The following is an 18,310-nucleotide window of genomic DNA, read 5'->3' as shown; positions in this document are numbered from 1 at the left end:
GACTCCCGGGAAACCCCGCACTGTGCCCACAGGCCAGCCCCCAGATCCTGTTCCCTTCACACACATAACCCACCGTCCTCCATTCCCCGGGTTTAGGGAACCCTAACACCGCCAGGCTTCAGAGCAAGATGCCCGCCAAGCCAGCCTCCCACACAACCAACACTGCCTATCCAGGAGAGGACCCTCCCAGCCTCCCCTCTCCCTCTCCCTCCGTCCAGGCTGGGGGTCCTGCGGGGCTCCTCCCAGGGGCTGTGTTGTCTTCTTGCGGCTCACGCTCCACTCCATCCCCCACACACTCCGTCCTGCGCTCCCGCTGTCCCAGCCAGGCCCTGGTGGGAGGCCATATTAGAGCGAGGCCCTCATGCGGTCCAAAGGGAGCGGCTGGTGTAGGGCGTGCTCAGAGGGGCCGTGTCTGCCTGCGGGGACGTGGCCGGTGTCCCCAGACGGCACTTTGTGACTCTCTGCCTCCGCGAGGAGACTGAGGCTGGCGTTGCCAGGAGGGCTCTCAGGACCCGCCCCGGCCACTTTCTCTGTGCCGTGCGGAGTTGTCGCCAGCGTTTGGAAAACATTCTAGAATCATCCTCTCCAGCTGCCCTTGTGAGGGTTTAGGTAGACCCTACCTAGCCACCACAGGGAGGCCCCGGCGACCCCCTGGGGAGACTCGTGGGGGTCCAGGCCCCAGTGTGGTGACTGGGAGCACGTGCAGGTTGTAGAGCGCACGATCAGGCAGGGGCAGGCTCGGAGGCCGTGGAGCTGCAGGTGGGCTCCGTCACTGTCAGGTGAGATGTGTCAGGTGAGACACAGTAATCGGGGGCCACGGAAGCAGGGGCCCCTGCCCCATGACTGGGGGCTCAGGGGACACCGTCCCTGCTCAGCCCCGGGCGGCTCGGTGAGGTACGTAACCCTCGGTGTTGTTGTCCAGCAGGGTGGAGAAGCGGAAGGTGACGGACCCCGTGGGAGTCCTGAAGGAGAAGTACCTGCGGCCGTCCCCGCTCCTCTTCCATCCCCAGGTAAGGCCCCGGGGCGCCAAGCCTGCTGGGGGGGCGCCAAGCCTGCTGGGAGGGCGCGCCTTGGGACCCCAATGCTGGGGCCTTCCAGTAGGGCCGCCCAGGCAGGCTGGTCTCTGCAGGGGGCTGGCCCCGAGCGCCCATCCAGGCAGACCTCAGCCTCCCTGCCTGTCAGAGGCCCACAAGGATTCTCTCCCACAGCCCTTACGGGTCACCACGAGGCCGAAGAGGGTGAGAAGGGCCAGGACGTGTGACAACGGAGGGTGGTGCTCTGTGGGGCAGGCCCCTGGGTCCCTCGGAGGTGGCCCAAGACCCCAGACTGTGGGGTGCTCACCGACCACAGCGCAGGCTCTCGGAGGGGCAGTGAGCGTCAGCAAGGCAGTGGACAAAAGCTCAGATGCAAGGAGTCCAAAAACCTGGAACGTGGGGGACAGATGTGAGCAGCACAGGTGTGAGCAAGATGCTTACAAAGGACCGGGAGCTCGGGGACCTGAGCGCAGCAGGCACGGGAGGGGGCACAGGGGGTGGGGAACAGGACAGAAGCAGATGGTTGGCCCCAAGGACAAAGGGTCTCAGGAGGTGGTGGGCAGGAGGGCCCCCTCCCCCACAGCTGCGGGGCGGGCAGGGCTGACCACTAAGACTAAAGTTGGAGCTCTGGGAAAGAGAACCCCCAAGTCTGGGCCGTGGCCACACACCCCACCTATAGGCACCCGTGTCCAGCCCCCGGCCTTGTCCCCACAGGGTGTAGGCACCGAGATGCCGCAGACACGGGGATGGGCAGCAGAGCCGGGCAGAGGCTCCCTGGTTCTGCCTGGGGGCCCAGCTGTGCCCCCTCCTCAGGACCCCGCCTTCTCCCCAGAGCCACAGTCTCCCCCATCCCCACTTGGGGATCCTGGGAGCCGAACTGTGGGATGCCCTGAGCCAGACTCCGGACCAGGCCATTGTTCTCCGTGTTTCCCACCTTGGACACACATCCCCAGGTTGTGAAACCTGCCCCTGCCTGGGTTCACAGCTAAACTTAGTGCCTCCCATTGTTTCGCTGGGGCTGTGGGCTTTGCTTAATAACTTCCCCCGATTTTCCTCGGGTCAGGCTGGAAAAAGCCGACAAGGCCACCAGGCACATCCTGTGTTTGTGTTTGTGCAGGAGCCGGGCTGGGAGTACCGGGGATATCAGCTAGGGCAGAGCGGGCTGGGCGGCCGGACCTGGGCGGCCTCAGGGAGACCCACCCAGGCCTAAGGAGGGGAGGCCTGGCAGGGGGCCGGCGGCCCATTGTCCCTCTGCCCGCTCCCCCCGGCCCTGCTGCCCCTACTGCCTGCCCCTGGGCCCGAGCACGGGGCACAGGGAGGGGAGGAGGACTAGGAGGTCACCCAATTAAGTGGTCTGAGGTCAGGCCGTCACTTGGGCACGAAGACCGATGGGCTCTACGGAGCACAGGGCCGCTCCTCGTGATGTCAGCGCACGGCGGCCCCCAGGTGCTAGGCAGGACTTTGCCAGGGCCTTCGGTTTGGGAAGCCTGACACACGTGTGCAGCCCCGGGGGACAGGGCTGGCCCCTCAGCACTTCTGGAGCTCCAGGCAGTCTCTGTGTGGAGAGTTCCAGAACCTTCTAAGGCTGTGGCTAAGACTGAGACAGAGCCAGGTGGGCAGAGGCGCTGACACACCCGGGGTCCCCATCGTCCTGGCCGTGGAGGAGCCACCGCCGAGGCGTGAGACAGCTGCCCTCAGCCCATCAGCAGGGACAGGGTGGGCAGCACAGGCGGGCAGCGTGTGTCTGAGGACGGCACAGGCACGCCCCGGGGGACAGAGCGGAACAGCAACCCCTGCCCTGTCCTGGTCCCAAACCCCGAGCCCTCAGGGACAGGCGCCGTCTGGGGCTCTGATCACAGCTCTGCCTGCCAGGTGGAAATGGCTAGGCCGCACCCCCAAGTCCTCCCCGAGCAAGCCCTCAGCGTCTCCAAGACCTGGAGAGGTGGCTCCTCTTGTCCTTGTCACCACACCCCACGCTGCGTCCCGTGGGCCTCCTGCTCTGGCAGTTCAGCTGGCAGCATCTGGCCCTGGGCTGCGGGACCCCTGGAGAACTCTGCCGGCAATCATGGCCCAGACCCGCGGACGCTTTTAACCCGGAATGCAGGGAGTTGCCTTATTCCAAGAGACACAGACAGACAGAGAGACAGACAGAGAGAGGAGAGAAGAGCAGAAAGTGATTCTGTCCAGGAGTGTCAGGCCAGCAGGATGGTGCTGGGGGGTTCCCAAATCTGGGGACTGCCACCGCGAGGCTGCAGGCCGCCCCCGCCCCACAGGCCCCCGGACAGGCAGAGAGGCGAGCTGGCGGAGGCTGGTTCCGGCTCCCCCGGCCTGGGCCCCGGGCTCACGCGGGGCTTCCCGGAAAGGACAGGGCAGGGCTGGGCGCAGGAAGCAAGAGTGTCCGCCGGGAGGCCAAGAAGCCCCGGAGAGGGCTGGCTGCACCCCAGCCCCGAGCCTGCGCGAGCTTCTGGCCCTGGCCCTGGCCCAGCGGGGGACGTGCCTGGCCCCAGGGTACTCCAGGGGGGTGTCGGGGGGTGAGGCCAGCCTCCTCAGGAGGACCCACCGTCTCTCCCACTCTCCTGCCAGCAGATGTCCGCCATCGAGACCATGACAGACAAGCTGGAGAGCTTCGCGGCCATGAAGGCGGACTCGGGCGCCTCCCTGCAGCCCCTCCCCCACCACCCCTTCAACTTCCGGTCCCCGCCCCCCACTCTCTCGGACCCCATCCTCAGGAAGGGCAAGGAGCGCTACACCTGCAGGTGAGGCAGGCGTGGGGGCTGGCGGGCGGCCCCGGCCAGGCAGTCACAGGGCTCACGCTGTGGCCGTGAGCTCGGGCTTCCTGGAAGAACCATGACAGCCACGGCACAGCGTGGTGGCAGTCACCAGTCTGTCCACCGATGGCAGTCATTCGCGGTCCACGTGTGTGTGTGGGCCCGAAGTCCCCTGCCCCAGCGGGCCGTGTTCCCGCGAGCACCAGGACACGCAGCCTTAGCCTAGCCAGTCAGAACCTGGAGGGCCTGAGGCCGAGGGGGACTGGTCCCCGTGTAACCAAGGCCCCAGAGTCAGGTGAAAGCCTGGTATCCCGGCGTCCATCCCCAGCTGCACGAGCCTGTCCTAGCGGGGGCAAGCCAGCTCAGCCGCCCTCCGGCTGCTCAGGGAAGGGGCCCTGCCCCAGCAGCCAGAGTCGGTGGAGCCCGCCTGCCCCCCCGGTATGGGGCCTCAGGCCTAGACCCCAAGTCGGAGGAACCACATCAGGAAAGCATACAGGCGCCAGAGTCTAGCCGTACAACAGCCTCACGACCCCCCCGCCCCTCCACCCCAGGTACTGTGGCAAGATCTTCCCCCGATCAGCAAACCTCACGAGACACCTGAGGACACACACCGGGGAGCAGCCATACAGGTAGGAGCCGGCAGCCCTGTGTCCGGTGAGACAGAGAGGGTGGGGTGGGAGCCGGCACCCCTGTGTCATGTGGCTCCTTGGCCCCCTGCTGACACCACAGCCATCCTGGGCCCTGGGGCCTTCTAGAGATTAGGCAAGAGCTGCCCAAGGGGGCTTCCTGAAGTCTTGCCCGCTCCCAGAGTGGGGTGCCCGGGAGCGGCTGCCCACCTGCCGCTGTCGCCTGGGGCAGGGCATTCAGAGCAGCACTGGCCAAAGCCAGGGCCCAGGGTGGGCTGTTGGGGATGCCTCGCTCCACCCCCTCCCTGCTCAATGCCTTGATAGTGGCCAGTGGGCCAGGGCGGGTGCCTAAGGAAGGGCAGGCAGTGGTAAAGGAGATCCGTGCAAATTCGGGTCCCAGCCCAGGGTGGGGTGTCCTGAGAGGTTCACCTGCCAGCCCTGGATGGAAGCCACGTGTCTGCTCCCCTCCTGTCCCCTCCATGCTGGGCTTCTGCCTGCAGAGATGCAGCTGGACCGCAAGTCCGTGAGGGAGCTGCCCCCCTTTCCTGTTCCCAAGTGGGGAGACGGAGGCTCAGACCGTGACCGGCCCCAAGTCAGTGTTTGCGGCGGCTCCAGCAGCCCCTTCTGCTCACACAAGAAGCAGATCCTGCTCCTTGGTCTGGGGCTCCCGGGGGGCCTTTGTCAGGCAGAAGGCTGGGGTGACAGGGACCCCCCCCAGGGAGGGGCCTGAGAGTTGGCATTTTCAATGAGAGCCCCAGGTGGTGGTAGACCAGGGGCAAGTCAGGGAAGGTGCTGGTTTAGATGCCACGACCTCACCCCGGGTGTGCCCAGTCCGGTGAGCGGCCGTCGCTGGGAAGAAGGAGCTTAGCATGGCTTTAGGTTGGCGGCAGGAGACGGCTACAGTCTGGCCATATAGAGGCCCCCGCTAGCCTCACACTCAGTGTGCGTCCCCGTCCCTGGGGAGGCCGGCCACATGGGGAGCCCGCCGGAGCTGTGGTCCTATGCCCCCCCCCCAGATGTAACAGGCGCCCCGACGCCACAGGGCCGCGTCCTCTACAGAGCTGGGTGCCCCCACGGGCCCCCCACCCCCACCCCCAAAAGTGGCTTACAGCTCCACAGAGGCTCGCAGAGGAAGGACGGACTTGGTCCGGCCTCCTGCCTGAAAATGAGAACAGCCTTCTGGACGGTGTTGCGCGTGGGAGCCCCCAGAGGGTCGGGCTGTGTTTATAGAAGAATTTAATTACCATTGATTTCTTTTGCTCTCTCCAATCTGTGAGTTTCAGCTTGCATAACAATAATTGCTTTGAAAGTTTGCGTTGCAAATCCTGACTTTATCTGGCTCGGGGCAGCCCTGAGATGGGGAGTGTGGTGCTTGTGACTTCTTCTGCCATCCGGCTCACTTGGGTCATTGGAAGAATTTAAATTGGAAGAAGAAAGTTCGCCCGTCGTCCGCCCATCCGTCCACAGAAACAGGCCGTCCCGGGGACAGGCCCCACCAAAGGGGAAAGCCCCCACCCCCGGGGAGGCCGATTCGCCGCGCCTGCTGCTGGCCTCTGAGCTCAGCTCCAGGCCGGCCCCACTTGTGCCCGCCACCACGTGCACCCGAGGCCCCTCGCGAGCCGGCTGTAGGGTGACAGTCAGACAGCCCGGGACACTCTTCCTTTTCCATCCTTGCCTGAGATTATGTGAAATCGCTTAGAACGTCTTCCAAAGCCCCGATTCCAGGCGAGAAAGCCCCTTCCATGTGACCAATGGTTTGCTTCCTGGAGAGAAGGTCAACTCTCCTGCCAGGCCCGCTGTCCTCGGCTAACGGCTTCTCCAGCTTAGAGATCCTGGCCTCAGGCTGGGAGACACGGTGCAGCTGAACACACTCAGTCCCTAACACTGGGGCAAGGAGGGCTTGTTACGATGTGGGCTGGACAGACAGAAGTCCGGCCTCAGCAGTGAGGGGGCTGCTTCTCGCCTCCTTCCTGGAGGCCACGCCCGGGGTCCCTCCGGGACACTCCTGGGCAGGGCCGTGGCCACGTTCTGGACACGCGCCTTTGCGGGCTGGCCTCCGTGCTCCTGCGGGATGTGAGGTTCTGACTTTGGGGACACACGACTCTCCCTCTGCGGCTCGTTTCCTCCCCGTGAGCGAGGCCCCATTCCCCTTCCTCTGGTGGCCCAAACCTGTCCCTCTGCTTTCTAGCTCTGTTTTTCAGGGCTGGATTTCAAAAATGTCTTTTCTTCCCTTGCCCTGCACTCCCTGGGACAGCTGGTGTGGCCCGGCTGGGTCCCGGGGAGGACGCTGCGCCCTCCCCCGCCCCGTGCTGGCCACCCCCACTTCGCTGGCTTCCCTGGGGGGGTGGGGGGTGCCTCGGTCACTGCAAGGTCCTCTCAAGGCCCTCCTCTGCCAGCGCGGCCGGCCACTCCCCGTCGCAGGGACCGCAGTGCCGTGCCGTTTCTCGCAGCAAGGCCATAAATTCCCCCGGCCGCTTGTCAGCGTGTTTACGACGCAAATCCCAGCTGCTCTGAGAACTCGGCTCCTGGAAGCCCGGGCTCACTGCTCCCCTAAGTCTCAAATGGGCTTCTTGGTCTGGGCCATTGATTTAGATCAGAACCGGCAGAGGGCCACACTCCCGTCTCTGCGGGAGCAAATTGAACGTGCGGCTCCCCCTGCCCCCCTCCAGCCCCACGGAGACTGGAAAGAGAGCCCTGTTTCTGGTCACAGGAAACAACCCTGTGCAACCCCATCTTCTACTCAGGCCTCCGACCGTTTGGGGACCATGCAGCACTGTTAGGGGAACCTGTCAAAACCCTTCTGGCTTCCCGAAGAAACACGGCGGGGGTTGCTGTGCACGGGTTGGTCCTTCCTGAGCAATCGCCGTGAGGGGCAGGACGGTCATCTGGGAGCCTGACACCATGGGGGGCAAGGATCCGTCCGTGACGGAGTGAGACAGTGCGTCCTGGGACCTAACAGCCCTCCTTTCTGGCCCCTCATGTGGGGGAGCGCCGGGCTGCCAGGTTAGCCCGGCACCGCTGACCCCACCTCGAGGAGGCTCCCTGGATGGCGGTGCTCGCTGGGTCTGAGAACGTCAGGAGACGTGGGAAGAGAGGCCGTGACCAAAGCCCCAGGTTCCAGGGGCTAGAAGCAGCTTAACCAGGCCAACTCGGAGCGGGGCCGAGCACATGTGTGCCGGGGCTGAGCACACAGAAGGCAGAGGGTCGCTCGGGAGGAGGCCGGGAGCGCTGGCCAGGCTGCTCCTGACAAGATCTCAGACGCTCCCGGCCCCCAGCTGCAGAGGAAGCCAGAGTCAGCGAGGCCGCAGCCAAGGAGCTCCGGAAACTGAATGAGAGAGTGGGAGACCTGGGGCCCCTCTAGCAGGGCCTCCCTGTTCTCTGTGGGTCCATCGTCAGCCCCCAGGGGGCAATGAGGCAGGAGGTCAGCCTCCCCCGACAGTTTCACAAAGCTGCCCCTCAGGCGGAGAAAGCTCGGCTCCTGGCCCAGCGCTTGCAGTCCTGGAGGCCCCGCGCTGGTGGGGGCCTGCGTCTTCCTGCCTCAGGGCCCCCGGGGTGCACCGTGACTGTCCAGACTGCCCTCACAGAGGTCACGGGGCAGCGCCACGAAGGCTGCCTCACACAGGCCTGCTGGCCCAACCCGACACCGCCCTCCGGCACAGCTCGGACCCAGGGCGTGAGGCCGGGGTTCTGCGCTGAGTGATCGGGGTCGGGGGGCCTCCGGTGGGAACTCCCCGCCACCAGGTCAGGACCGGTCCCTGGCACCTTCCAAGCCGCACCCCGCACGCATGCGCCCTGCGGGGACCTGCTCCAGCCTCCTGTCCCGTTGCAGGAGCGTGTTTGGGCCCGTGGGCCCCTGTCGGCCAGTGAAGCCGCCCTGGCGAGGGCTGAAGCCCAGATACGCGCACACACGACACGTGTGCGCACGCGTGCACCGGACACAGCGGAGGCGCTCGGAGCCCCGGGGGCCGCTTTGGAGGCCGCGGGGCCTCGGCTCCGAGTTCCGCCACCAGGAGGCGCGGGCGCCCGGCGAGGCCGTGCGGACCCCGGGGTGCGCAGTCCTGTGCTGGGGCTCCCCGCCCCCCGCCGCAGGCTCGCGCTCTCCGGTTCTGGCTTCTTGGTGCGGATGGGTCCCTGCGCCGGAGGCCGGCCTCCCTGTCCCGCCGCCGGGGCCGGGGCTGCGAGCGGGCCGCGAGGGCCGCACCCCCGCGAGGCCCCACCCCAGCGGGCGCTGCTCCCGCCGCAGATGTCCTGTGGACACGACTGAAGCCGTCAGCGGAAGAAGCGTCTTTTTCAAATTTCCCGAGCGCACGGGCTGGCGGTCGGTCACCTTCACACGGGAGCGTAGGAGTGACGGATCTCGAGGCGCGCGGTGCCCTCGCCCAAAGGCTGTGGTCATTTGCCGTCCTTGGAACAACGGCGGCCTGATGGGTGGCGAGACGGGGAGCCCCCGCACCACCTTCCGGGGAGTTCCGACGCTGAAGAAGGCCCGGGCAGCCCCGAGCCCCCCCCCCCCCCATGAATTGGCTGTGGCTGGAGGACCCGCTGACAGGTCCCAGGCAGCTGCCCCCAAGCAGGGCGGGGCCTCTCGGTCAGGGAGGAACATTACCCCGAGCAGGTCTCCTCCTTGGGGGCGGTGGGCGCGGGGGACGCTCCCGAGGGTCTTTCCATGGTGCATGGCCGCCCCCTTGAGGCCGCTGGGGGCATGTGTCTTCCGACTGGGCCTCGGAGCGGGGACCCAGACGCAGAGGCGGGAGACTGCAGGCCGGGGAGGGTCCCCTGCAGCCGCACGGAACCGTCCACCCGCCTCCTTCACGTCAGTGGGCGGAGGACCGCTTCCTCCTGCCCCCGAGGGGCTTGGCGGGCTCAGCCTGCCGCCCTGGGGCAGCAGCGCCCTGGGAAACGGGGTGGGGGGCACCGGGGTCTCCGCCAGGATGCAAGTGGGGGCTCAGCCCTCAGGGCAGGGTCCGGGCTGCTCTGAGACGCGTGTGTTCTCCAGGTGTAAGTACTGTGACCGCTCCTTCAGCATCTCCTCCAACCTCCAGCGGCACGTGCGCAACATTCACAACAAGGAGAAGCCCTTCCGGTGCCACCTGTGCAACCGCTGCTTCGGGCAGCAGACCAACCTTGACCGGCACCTCAAGAAGCACGAGCACGAGCACGCCCCAGGTGCAGCCGGCTGGCAGCCAGACGCTGTGATGGGGTGGGGGGGAGACCAGGAGCTACATCGGGAAGAGACATCAGGTGGAAGTGCGGGGAGACAGAGAGGGGAGCAGAGAGGGGGAAGGGGAAGAGGGGAGGGGATGGGGAGACAGGGGACTGTGGGGAAGCCAGGGGAGGGGAAAGGGGAAAGGGGAAAGGAAGGGGGCGTGGGGAAGACAGGGAAAGGAGAGGAGGAAAGGGAGAGGAAGCCAGGGGAGGGGAGGGAGGGAAGAGGGAAACGAGAAATGCCCCTGCTCTGACGCTCCCCTCCCCCCGCACAGTGAGCCAGCACTCCGGGGTCCTCACGAACCACCTAGGGACCAGTGCCTCCTCCCCCACCTCCGAGTCCGACAACCACGCACTTTTAGATGAGAAAGAAGACTCCTATTTCTCTGAAATCAGAAACTTTATTGCCAACAGTGAGATGAACCAAGCAACAACACGAACGGATAAACGGTAAGAAATCGATTCCGGACCCCGAGAAGGCCTAGATCCAGAGCCCACCTGTGTGGCCACACCCAGAGGAGCACCTCTGCCAGCACTGGCCCCCAGGGTGCCCCCAGACGGGACTGGGGCCACAGCAGGGGGGAGACTGATGGGCATCCATTCTGTCCCCGGCTCTACCACCTGCAAGTGGCCTGGGGGAGGGGGTGGCACTTCAGCAAGTACTGCCCCCACCCCCCACCCCCGCCTCTGAGTCTGGGTCTGGACGGGCGAGCAGAGTAAGCATCCTGACCGATGGCAGGTGTGGCGCTCTGGGTGCCGCACCAGCATGTTGGCCTGGTTTGGCGTGGGGGTCAACGGTGGGCGGCAAAGTGCGGACCAGGCGAGGGCTCCCGCCGCGAACCCTCCTGCAGTCTGAGAGTCCAGACAATCTCCATTTAACCCGAGGCACTGAAGGCGTCCCAACAGGAATGTCACACACACACACATGCACACGAGACCACACGGGCACACACACACGTACACACATGCACGTGTATGAGAAGCCACAGGCACGCACACGTGTGCGCACACACGCACTCACACACATACGTGTGTGCACGAAACCACCGTGTGTACACAGGCGTGCACGCGCATGCACTGGCGTGTGTGTGTGCGTGCGAATCCACACGTGTGCACACGCATGCGCCTGTATACACACATGAAACCACGCGTGCATATACGGGTGCACGTGTGCACTCAATGCACGCACAACATGCCCGTACACGCACGCACACCGACACATGCACACCGTGACATGAAAACGGCGGAATTCACATTCGAGACGTAGCAGGTATCCTGCACAACCCTGGATCCCAAGGCTCAGCCAGGGAGGGGCATTTCCTCTGGGGGCCCTCGGGGGAGGGCGCTTCAGACCCCGCAGGAAGACATTCTCCTGGGTGAGCGCTGGTGCTAGACCAGCTGGCAGAAGATCAGAGGCTCTCCAAACAGCAAGAAGCCCTGGGGAGCAATCGCCTAATTCTGCAGCGGAAAACTGAGCCCAGAGAAGGTGGGGGGCCTTGCTCCAGCCATCAAGCCAGGCCCAGAACCTAACAGCCAGAGCCCCGCCCTTCGACAGATCTGTGCACCGCGCGCCCCCCCAGCCCCACCCGGCCCGGCTCCATGCCCACCCACCTCCAGCGAGGAAGGAGGGGTCTCAGCACACCCGGCTCCCTCCAGGACAGGCTGTGTTTTCGGTACTCCTAGGGGACAGGGCCGGGGGCACGGGGAAGTCTTGTTGAATTTATAAATGAAGGTGGCACTTGGACTTTGTCTGGGACCATCACATCCTAAGTCATGCCCCCCGGAAGGTGATCTTACCTGCTGGCCAGGTAGGGTCTGGGGTGGGCTCCAAGGAGGGTGTGGTGGGAGAGGCTGGCTGCGGGCTACTTCCCAGAGCCTGAGCCCCACTCGGCAGTGGGGATTCCGGTCCAGGTGTCACCTTGCCTGCTCTGCTGTGGACAGAGCGCCCCGTCCATCCCAAGCTGCCGGCACGCATGCCATGGTGTCACGGGAACCTAGATACCTGCCCCTCGGGGGAGGCATGGAGCCTGCATTCAGAGAAAGTCACAGATGTGAAGACCTGGGTGCCAGGCCTTATAGGAGCCCTGCAGACGGGCAACGAGACACAACCAGGCTGTTGAACACCATCCTTTGAACTGAGACTCCCTGCATCCAGGAGAGAGGCCGGTGAAGAACCTACAAGCATTTGCAAACGGCGTTCCCCATGGGAAGCTCGGTCCTCCAGGAGCACCAGTGAGGCCCTCACGCTCGCACCCAGGTGGCAGGCCCAGCTCTCCGCCATGAGGAAGAGGAGGCCTCTCCAGGAAACCCACTAGGACAGAGGGAAGAGGAGACGGCTCCACCCTGACCTTCACCGCGGAGCATCTAACTGGGGCTTTCCCGACAGCCCCTGGTGACGGTTCAGACAGGAGACCGGCCCCAGATCCCTCCGGAAGCCCCAGGGCAGAGCTGGCCACAAACCCAGGCCCTCAGATGGCCTATCCCGCTGAGGCCTTGTCCTGGGTGCTGGGGAGCCTCCAGGAGATGCCCCACGTCGTGGTCAGGAGCAAGAACCACGATCACAGGTGACATGGATCCATCAGTCTGTGTGAAGTGGTGAGACGTTTGGGGCCAATGTCGACCTTATCCAGTTCCCCTCTCAATCAGTTTCCTTCTGTTGACCATCAAGGAGAATTTAGGGACAGGCAGGCTTCCTGGTCCTATAACCTCTTTAACATCTGAGCTGAATTTTGTCCCCCACCAAATCCTAACCCCTAGTACGTCAGAACGGGGCCTTATTTGAAAAGAGGGTCTTTAGGGATGTAGTTGGTTAGGACGAGGTCATCGGGGTGGCCCTCAACCCCACACAATGTCCTAAGGGGAGAGCGGGACACCGACCACACGCAGGGAAGCACGGAAATGTGACAGAGCTGGGGGGATGCAGAGAAGCCTGTCCCCAGGGGCGCCAAGGACCACCAGCCGGGGCCAGCACCTGCGGCCTCGGGAGGAAGCAGGCCCGCCGGTGCCTGGGTCTCGGACTCCAGCCTCCAGATCCAGATTCAGGAAGAGACGGGTTCCTGGGGTTGATGCACCGGCCGGTGCAGGGTCCCGGCGGCCCCGGGGCGGCACGTGCTGCAGGTGGCTGTTTGGAGGACAGAAGTGCAAGTGCTCTCGCTGCCTGGAGCTGCCGCCGGGCCCCCCTCGGTCCCTGCAGCCCCTCCCCCGGCACCCCTGCGTGATGCAGGCCTCCTGCCAGTGGGCAGATCGGCCGTGGGGGCCGCGCTCCCTGCTCCCAGAAGGGCTCGTATATAGACCTGCACAGTGCCCTTGGGTTCGATTAAACCTGCAGGGGGCTGCCTGGGGAACGTAACCCATGTCCTAGCCCCCAAGTCACCCACCCGTGCTATTCGTCCCATCCGCGGCATAGGGGTGTCCCCATGTCACCACGCGGGCACGGGCTCTGGCCTGCAAGTCACCCAGTGGAAAGCCAGAGAGGGGCAGCTCCCTGGTCCCGGCCCGTGCCGCTGGGCTTCAGGGCCCTTGGTGGTGGACAGACATGTTCCAGCAACAGCACAGGTGACCCCTGAGGAGGGGAGCGTCGGGCAGGCTTCTGACCATCTGGGATGGCAGGACACCTCTGCAAAAGGCAAGGAGGGAAGACGAGGATGGCTGAGAGCCTGGCCACCAGGGGCATCCGTGGCCGGCCCGTCTGCACGAGCCGCTGGGTCTGGAGCCCGGAGCTCGCTCGGAAAGCCTCCCACTCTGCCTCGATGCCAAGAGCAGGACTCCTGTCTCCCCCGACAGCCGCGGACAGATGCCCGTGGGCCATGCGAGGTCAGGAGGAACGGGTGCCCAGATGTGGGCTCAGGAGGTGTGCGCCCACCCTCCCCGTCCCCCCCTCCAGCGTGCTGCACACCTGCCAGGTGGTGCCCGGGCGAGCGGCATTTCCTGGAGAAACAAGAAGGCTCGCCCTCGCTCAGCTTAGACTCTTGCAAAAACGAGGATCCGGAGCGGAAAAGTCTCGGCCAGCTGGAGTGACCCCGAGGGAAATGAGGTGGGGCCTGGCCTACAGGACAGAAGCCGCCAGTCTCTGAAGCAGACCCTTCTGGGCAGGCCCCCCCCGGCTGACAGTGGCCCAGCGCTCGTGCTGCGACACCCCGGGTGCCAGACCTCCCAGCTAGGGAAGGGACCTGTCACTCTGGGTGGCCAGTGTCCCTACGTACGTCTTCGTGGCTGGCCAGGAGGAGTGAGCAAGGGTCAATCAGCAAACCTCCCCAAGGACACCCCTTGTGCAGTGCCCAACCCCAGCTCCAGCACCTAAGAACCCCTCCCCACCTGACTGGCATTGGCTTCCTCCTCAACACACACACCCGGGATCCCTGGTGGCCAGTGTCCCCTCTGGCATCACAGGAGGCCTGCTGCTAAGGCCCCTCCCTGCCATGCCCTCAGGGGTGCCCTTCTCTCCTCGGCCCACTCCACAGGGGCAGCGGCCAAGACCATGACCAGGAAGGCAGACTCTCTTCACAGAGGGTGAGGGCAGAGCCGGCTGTAGCCCGGTCGCAGGCCTTTCGGGGTCCGAGACCAACTCCCTCCCCTGTCACTTCAGGCCGGAGGCCCAGGACCTGGACAGCGGCTCCCAATGCCCGGGCCTGGCCAGCGGGAAGCCTGAGGACGCGGAGGAGGAGGAGGAGGAGGAGGAGGAGGACGACGATGACAGTCTGGCGGGGAAGTCCCAGGGTGACCCCGTGTCCCCCACGCCGGAGCCCCAGGGCGCCTACGAGGACGAGGAGGATGAGGAGCCGCCCACCTCCCTGGCCGTGGGCTTCGAGCACACACGAAGGTGGGGACCGGCCCTCCGTGGGGGCGGGGCCTGGGCAGCCTCACAGGCTGGCGCCCCAGCGTCATAAGGGCGGCCTCACCCTCAAACCACCCAGGACCCCACCATCCCCCACATGCGCTCAACCCCATTCCCAGCAGGCATCTCCACCGTGGGAGGGGGGCCCCCTGCTCGCAGGCCCAGGTGAGCCCCGGCCTGAGGAAGGGGGTCAGGGCCCAGCCCACCTCCCAGAGGCTCCCTCACTAGCCGAGGCCTGGAGGCAGAGTGTGGGAGGGAGAGGCGGGAGCTGCAAGGGAGCGGGTCCGGCCGCCCCACTGTCTCTGGTGGTGGGCCCGGGCAGTGACGTCCGGCCCCGAGCCGGGCTGTGCAGAGCAGGGGCTGAGCACAGCTTGGATGCAGCCAGCTGGGGCCCTTCCCCGCACGGCCCGACTGCCTGCCCCCCCAGCCTACATCTGGCACCGGGGGTGCCCCTGCGTTCCAGACCCTCCTGGGGAGAGCCCTGCAGGTCCAGGAGGCCTGAGCTCCAGGGAGGCCAATCACCCCTGGCCCCGGGTTCCTGGGAGTCCTGGCCCCTCCGGAGCTGCCTCCAGACCCGTCCTCCGCTCCCTGAGACCTGGGCGCCCCGCCTGCTGCCTGCGACGTGTGTGCACGCACTCACCACCCTCCACGCCCTCTGTCCGTCCCCCTCTTGCATCCATGTGGCTTCCGTCCAGGTGTCCGTGTGTCTGTGTGTCCGTGTCCTTGTGCATGTGGCTCGTGGAGAGGCCGGGGCGTGCATGCCGGCACGGAGCCCGCCGTGGGGCGTCAGAGGCCCGACCGGCTGACGCCAGGCCCCTCTCCCCGGTCATTGGCGCAGGTGTGCTCAGGAGCGGCCGGGCGGTCTGTTGGCTTTGGAGCCGATGCCGACTTTTGGGAAGGGGCTGGACCTCCGCAGAGCAGCTGAGGAAGCATTTGAAGTTAAAGATGTGCTTAATGCCACACTAGGTTCTGAGGCCCTAAAGCAGACACTGTACAGGCAGGCTAAGAACCAGGTAGGTACCTAGCAGAGCCCCCTGCCCCGGCACCCCCAGGCTGGAGGTGGCCGGTGCCTGGGGCACAGCAGGACCACGGTCCCCGGGCCCATTGCATCAGCTAGAGAGACACCCAAGTGACCACTACTTCCCCGCAAGCAGGGGTGGGGCAGGGAGAGACTGAGACCAGCGAATGTGAGCTGTGTGCTCACAGGGGCGTGGGGCACTGTGCTCTCGTCCCCCGTGGCAGGCGTCCACGGGCAGCTGCCCAGCCTGGAAGCTGTGTGGTCCTCCCTCCCTCTCTGATTCGAGCAAGCCTGGCAATGGCCCAGGCTTCTCTTAAAGGCAGCTGTCCTCACGCGGTCACTAATTCCCACCTGGAACTGTGACAGGGTCAGCGAGAGCACCCAGGCGGGCCTCAACCCCGTTCCTTAGTGCAAGTGGCCACAGGGCCCTGCTTCCGGCTTCCATCCATCTGGAGGGGCAGGGTCTCAGGTCAGCCCACCCAAGTCTCAGCGAAATTCGTCTGCGTGTCTGTCTTTGTCTTTTACTAATCCTGTCCCCAAGTGTAAGCCTGGGGGGGAGGAGGGTTGGCCTTTCCCCCATCCCGCTCTGCTCTGAGTGGAGCCCCAGGTCCCGTGGCCTCGTGCCCTGTGGCTCCACGGAGTAGCCGTGCTCCCTCCTCTGGGCTCAGCTCAGACGGGCCAGGCATCTGCTTCCCCGGGTAGCCTTGTGCTGTCCCCACAGCTGTCCAGACGGGCAGCCCCCAGGCCCACCAGACAGGGACGGCCTCTTACAGATGACCAGGATTCCTAGGGCCCTCGCAAAAGTGGGGGAGGGGCAGAGAGGTGAATGCAGGGGAAGCAGCAGGGGAGACCCCGTGCATGGAGGCCAGGGCCACGGCACCTCGTCCCTCTGCACGGGAGCCCAGCTGACCTGCGCACAGCCCCCAGCCCCAGCACCTACCACATCTTCCTCTTCTGGGCCCTAGGGGAGACTCTGACCTTTCCCCTCCCAGTCTGGATCTGGGCAAGACTGAGCCCAGCCTGAGGCAGTGGGGGGCCAGGAAGGGCCAGCCTGGGATCTCAGAACCCCAGCTCACCTGTCTGTCCTGTGTGTGTGTGTGTGTGTGTGTGTGTGTGTGTGTCTTCTCCCCGGCCAGGCGTATGCAATGATGCTGTCCCTTTCCGAGGACGCTCCTCTCCACACCTCCTCCCAGAGCCCTCTGGATGCTTGGTTGAACATCACAGGAGCCACGCCGGAGTCTGGAGCCTTTAACCCCATCAACCACCTCTGACGGGCCCAGGAGGGGCCAGGGTCAGAGTCCAAGAAGGGCGACCTCAGGGCCCCATCGTCCCCACAGACATCCCAGCTGTGGAAAATGGAGAAGGGAGCCTCGGGGAGCGGCGTGACCTGGGCCAGAGAGACCTCCCTCCCCATCACCCGCGTCGACCAGTCCTCAGCGTCCATCCCCGCTACACACACCATGGCTCAGCTCTAACTTTTCCAATGAAAACTCAGAACCCAGGAGTCCCTGAGCCGTCCTGGAGGCCCACCGTCCAAGAATTGGTCTTAAGAACAGCGTTCCGGAAGGGTACAGCGCAAGGCCGGCCTGGCAGCGGCCTCGCAGGACCGACCCCGTGGGTGAGGGCAGGGTTTGAACCCCAGACTCAATGAAGGCAGCGGCCCCTAGGGCACCCGCGGGTGTCTCAGGAAGGACCAGACAGATGCGGGTGTGCTCTTCAAAGGGAGATCGCCCAGACGATTTTTTTATAATGAGAATTACAGGAGTAACCCTTTTGGTAATCTTATTGACGACAGAGTCTATTTAAGCATGTGGTTTTAAAATAGACAGTATTTTTAAAAAAAGAAATCGAAAGATGACTTGCAAATTGTTTTTTAAAAGTAATTTTGCATTGCTTTGAAATCTCTGCGTCTTTGCAAACCCGAACCTGCCCAGAAACTGTACTGTGTCCGGGCGTGTTCTTTATACTGTAGATAACGGAGACGTTTTCTATCCCAGACCATATTTGTAAAGCCAACGGGATCCTGGGTGTCCCCGCGCAGAACGGCGGGGCCTGGGGCCCCCGCCTGTGAGCAGTTTCAAACTGTCCGGTGGAATTCTTAGACACGGTGTCCTGGGCTGGCCCAAGGCTGCGAGAGAGGCCTGTCGCCCGTGTCCCACGTGTGCGGCATGGGATTCATGCTTGTGGCCCCCGCCAAGACCCCCCAATTTTATGGGGGAGGTGTGAGAGCGCTGGCTTGGGTCCCCCGAGCAGAGGTGGCCCGGGCTCCCGATGCTTCTCCCGGCAGGGTCTGCACATCAGCCATACCCGTGCGGCCCCCCACGGCCGCTTCGGGTCTCCAGCCCCCCCCCTCACCCACCCCCGTCAGACGGACAAGGGGAAGGAAGCGGGCATCCCCCTCCAACCCGTGGCCTCCCTGGCGTGTGCACTGCGGCTCCCCTACCCCAGGCTGCCGGGCTGTCTGCCTGTGTGAGACCCCGGCTCCGGGACACAAGGGCCACCTCCACTCCTTGGCAGGCCAGACCAGCTCCAGACCGCAGGGCCCGGCCAGACGGCACCTGCTCAGGCCGGGTCTGCCTCTCCGCGCAGATGGGCTTTAAATTATTCCCATAGGGGCCAATTTCAAATCATAATTTCTTTTTCCCTGATGGAATTTACCTTAATCTGTATATAACTTGTAATTTTTTCTAATTCATTTCTTTTCTTATTTTATTTCTTCCTTAACAGTATTTTGGCATTAGACATTCTTATTGTGAAGAAATGATGTTAATATAAGTATCTAGTGAGGGACCAAAACCGTGTATAAGGTCGTGTGTCGTGTGATC

At 64.5% G+C, this 18,310-nt stretch overlaps 1 protein-coding gene across 1 annotated transcript in view; it reads left to right on the top strand.

The window, feature by feature from the left end:
• Positions 1–16,756, top strand: part of LOC111154771 (PR/SET domain 16) — a 202,229-nt gene extending 185,473 nt beyond the window's left edge. The window contains 8 exon segments of the mRNA XM_022514669.1: positions 923–1,010; positions 3,621–3,790; positions 4,354–4,431; positions 9,425–9,594; positions 9,909–10,083; positions 14,219–14,452; positions 15,306–15,480; positions 16,679–16,756. Coding sequence (XP_022370377.1) covers positions 923–1,010; positions 3,621–3,790; positions 4,354–4,431; positions 9,425–9,594; positions 9,909–10,083; positions 14,219–14,452; positions 15,306–15,480; positions 16,679–16,756 — 1,168 coding nt within the window.
• Positions 16,757–18,310: the final 1,554 nt, after the last annotated feature.

The sequence above is a fragment of the Enhydra lutris genome, unplaced genomic scaffold, assembly GCF_002288905.1.
Source record: "Enhydra lutris kenyoni isolate GAN:26980312 unplaced genomic scaffold, ASM228890v2 scaffoldscaffold38, whole genome shotgun sequence".
Lineage (NCBI taxonomy): Eukaryota > Metazoa > Chordata > Mammalia > Carnivora > Mustelidae > Enhydra > Enhydra lutris.
The sequence above is the reverse complement of the archived record's forward strand: the minus strand, read 5'-3'. Positions and strand labels throughout refer to the sequence as shown.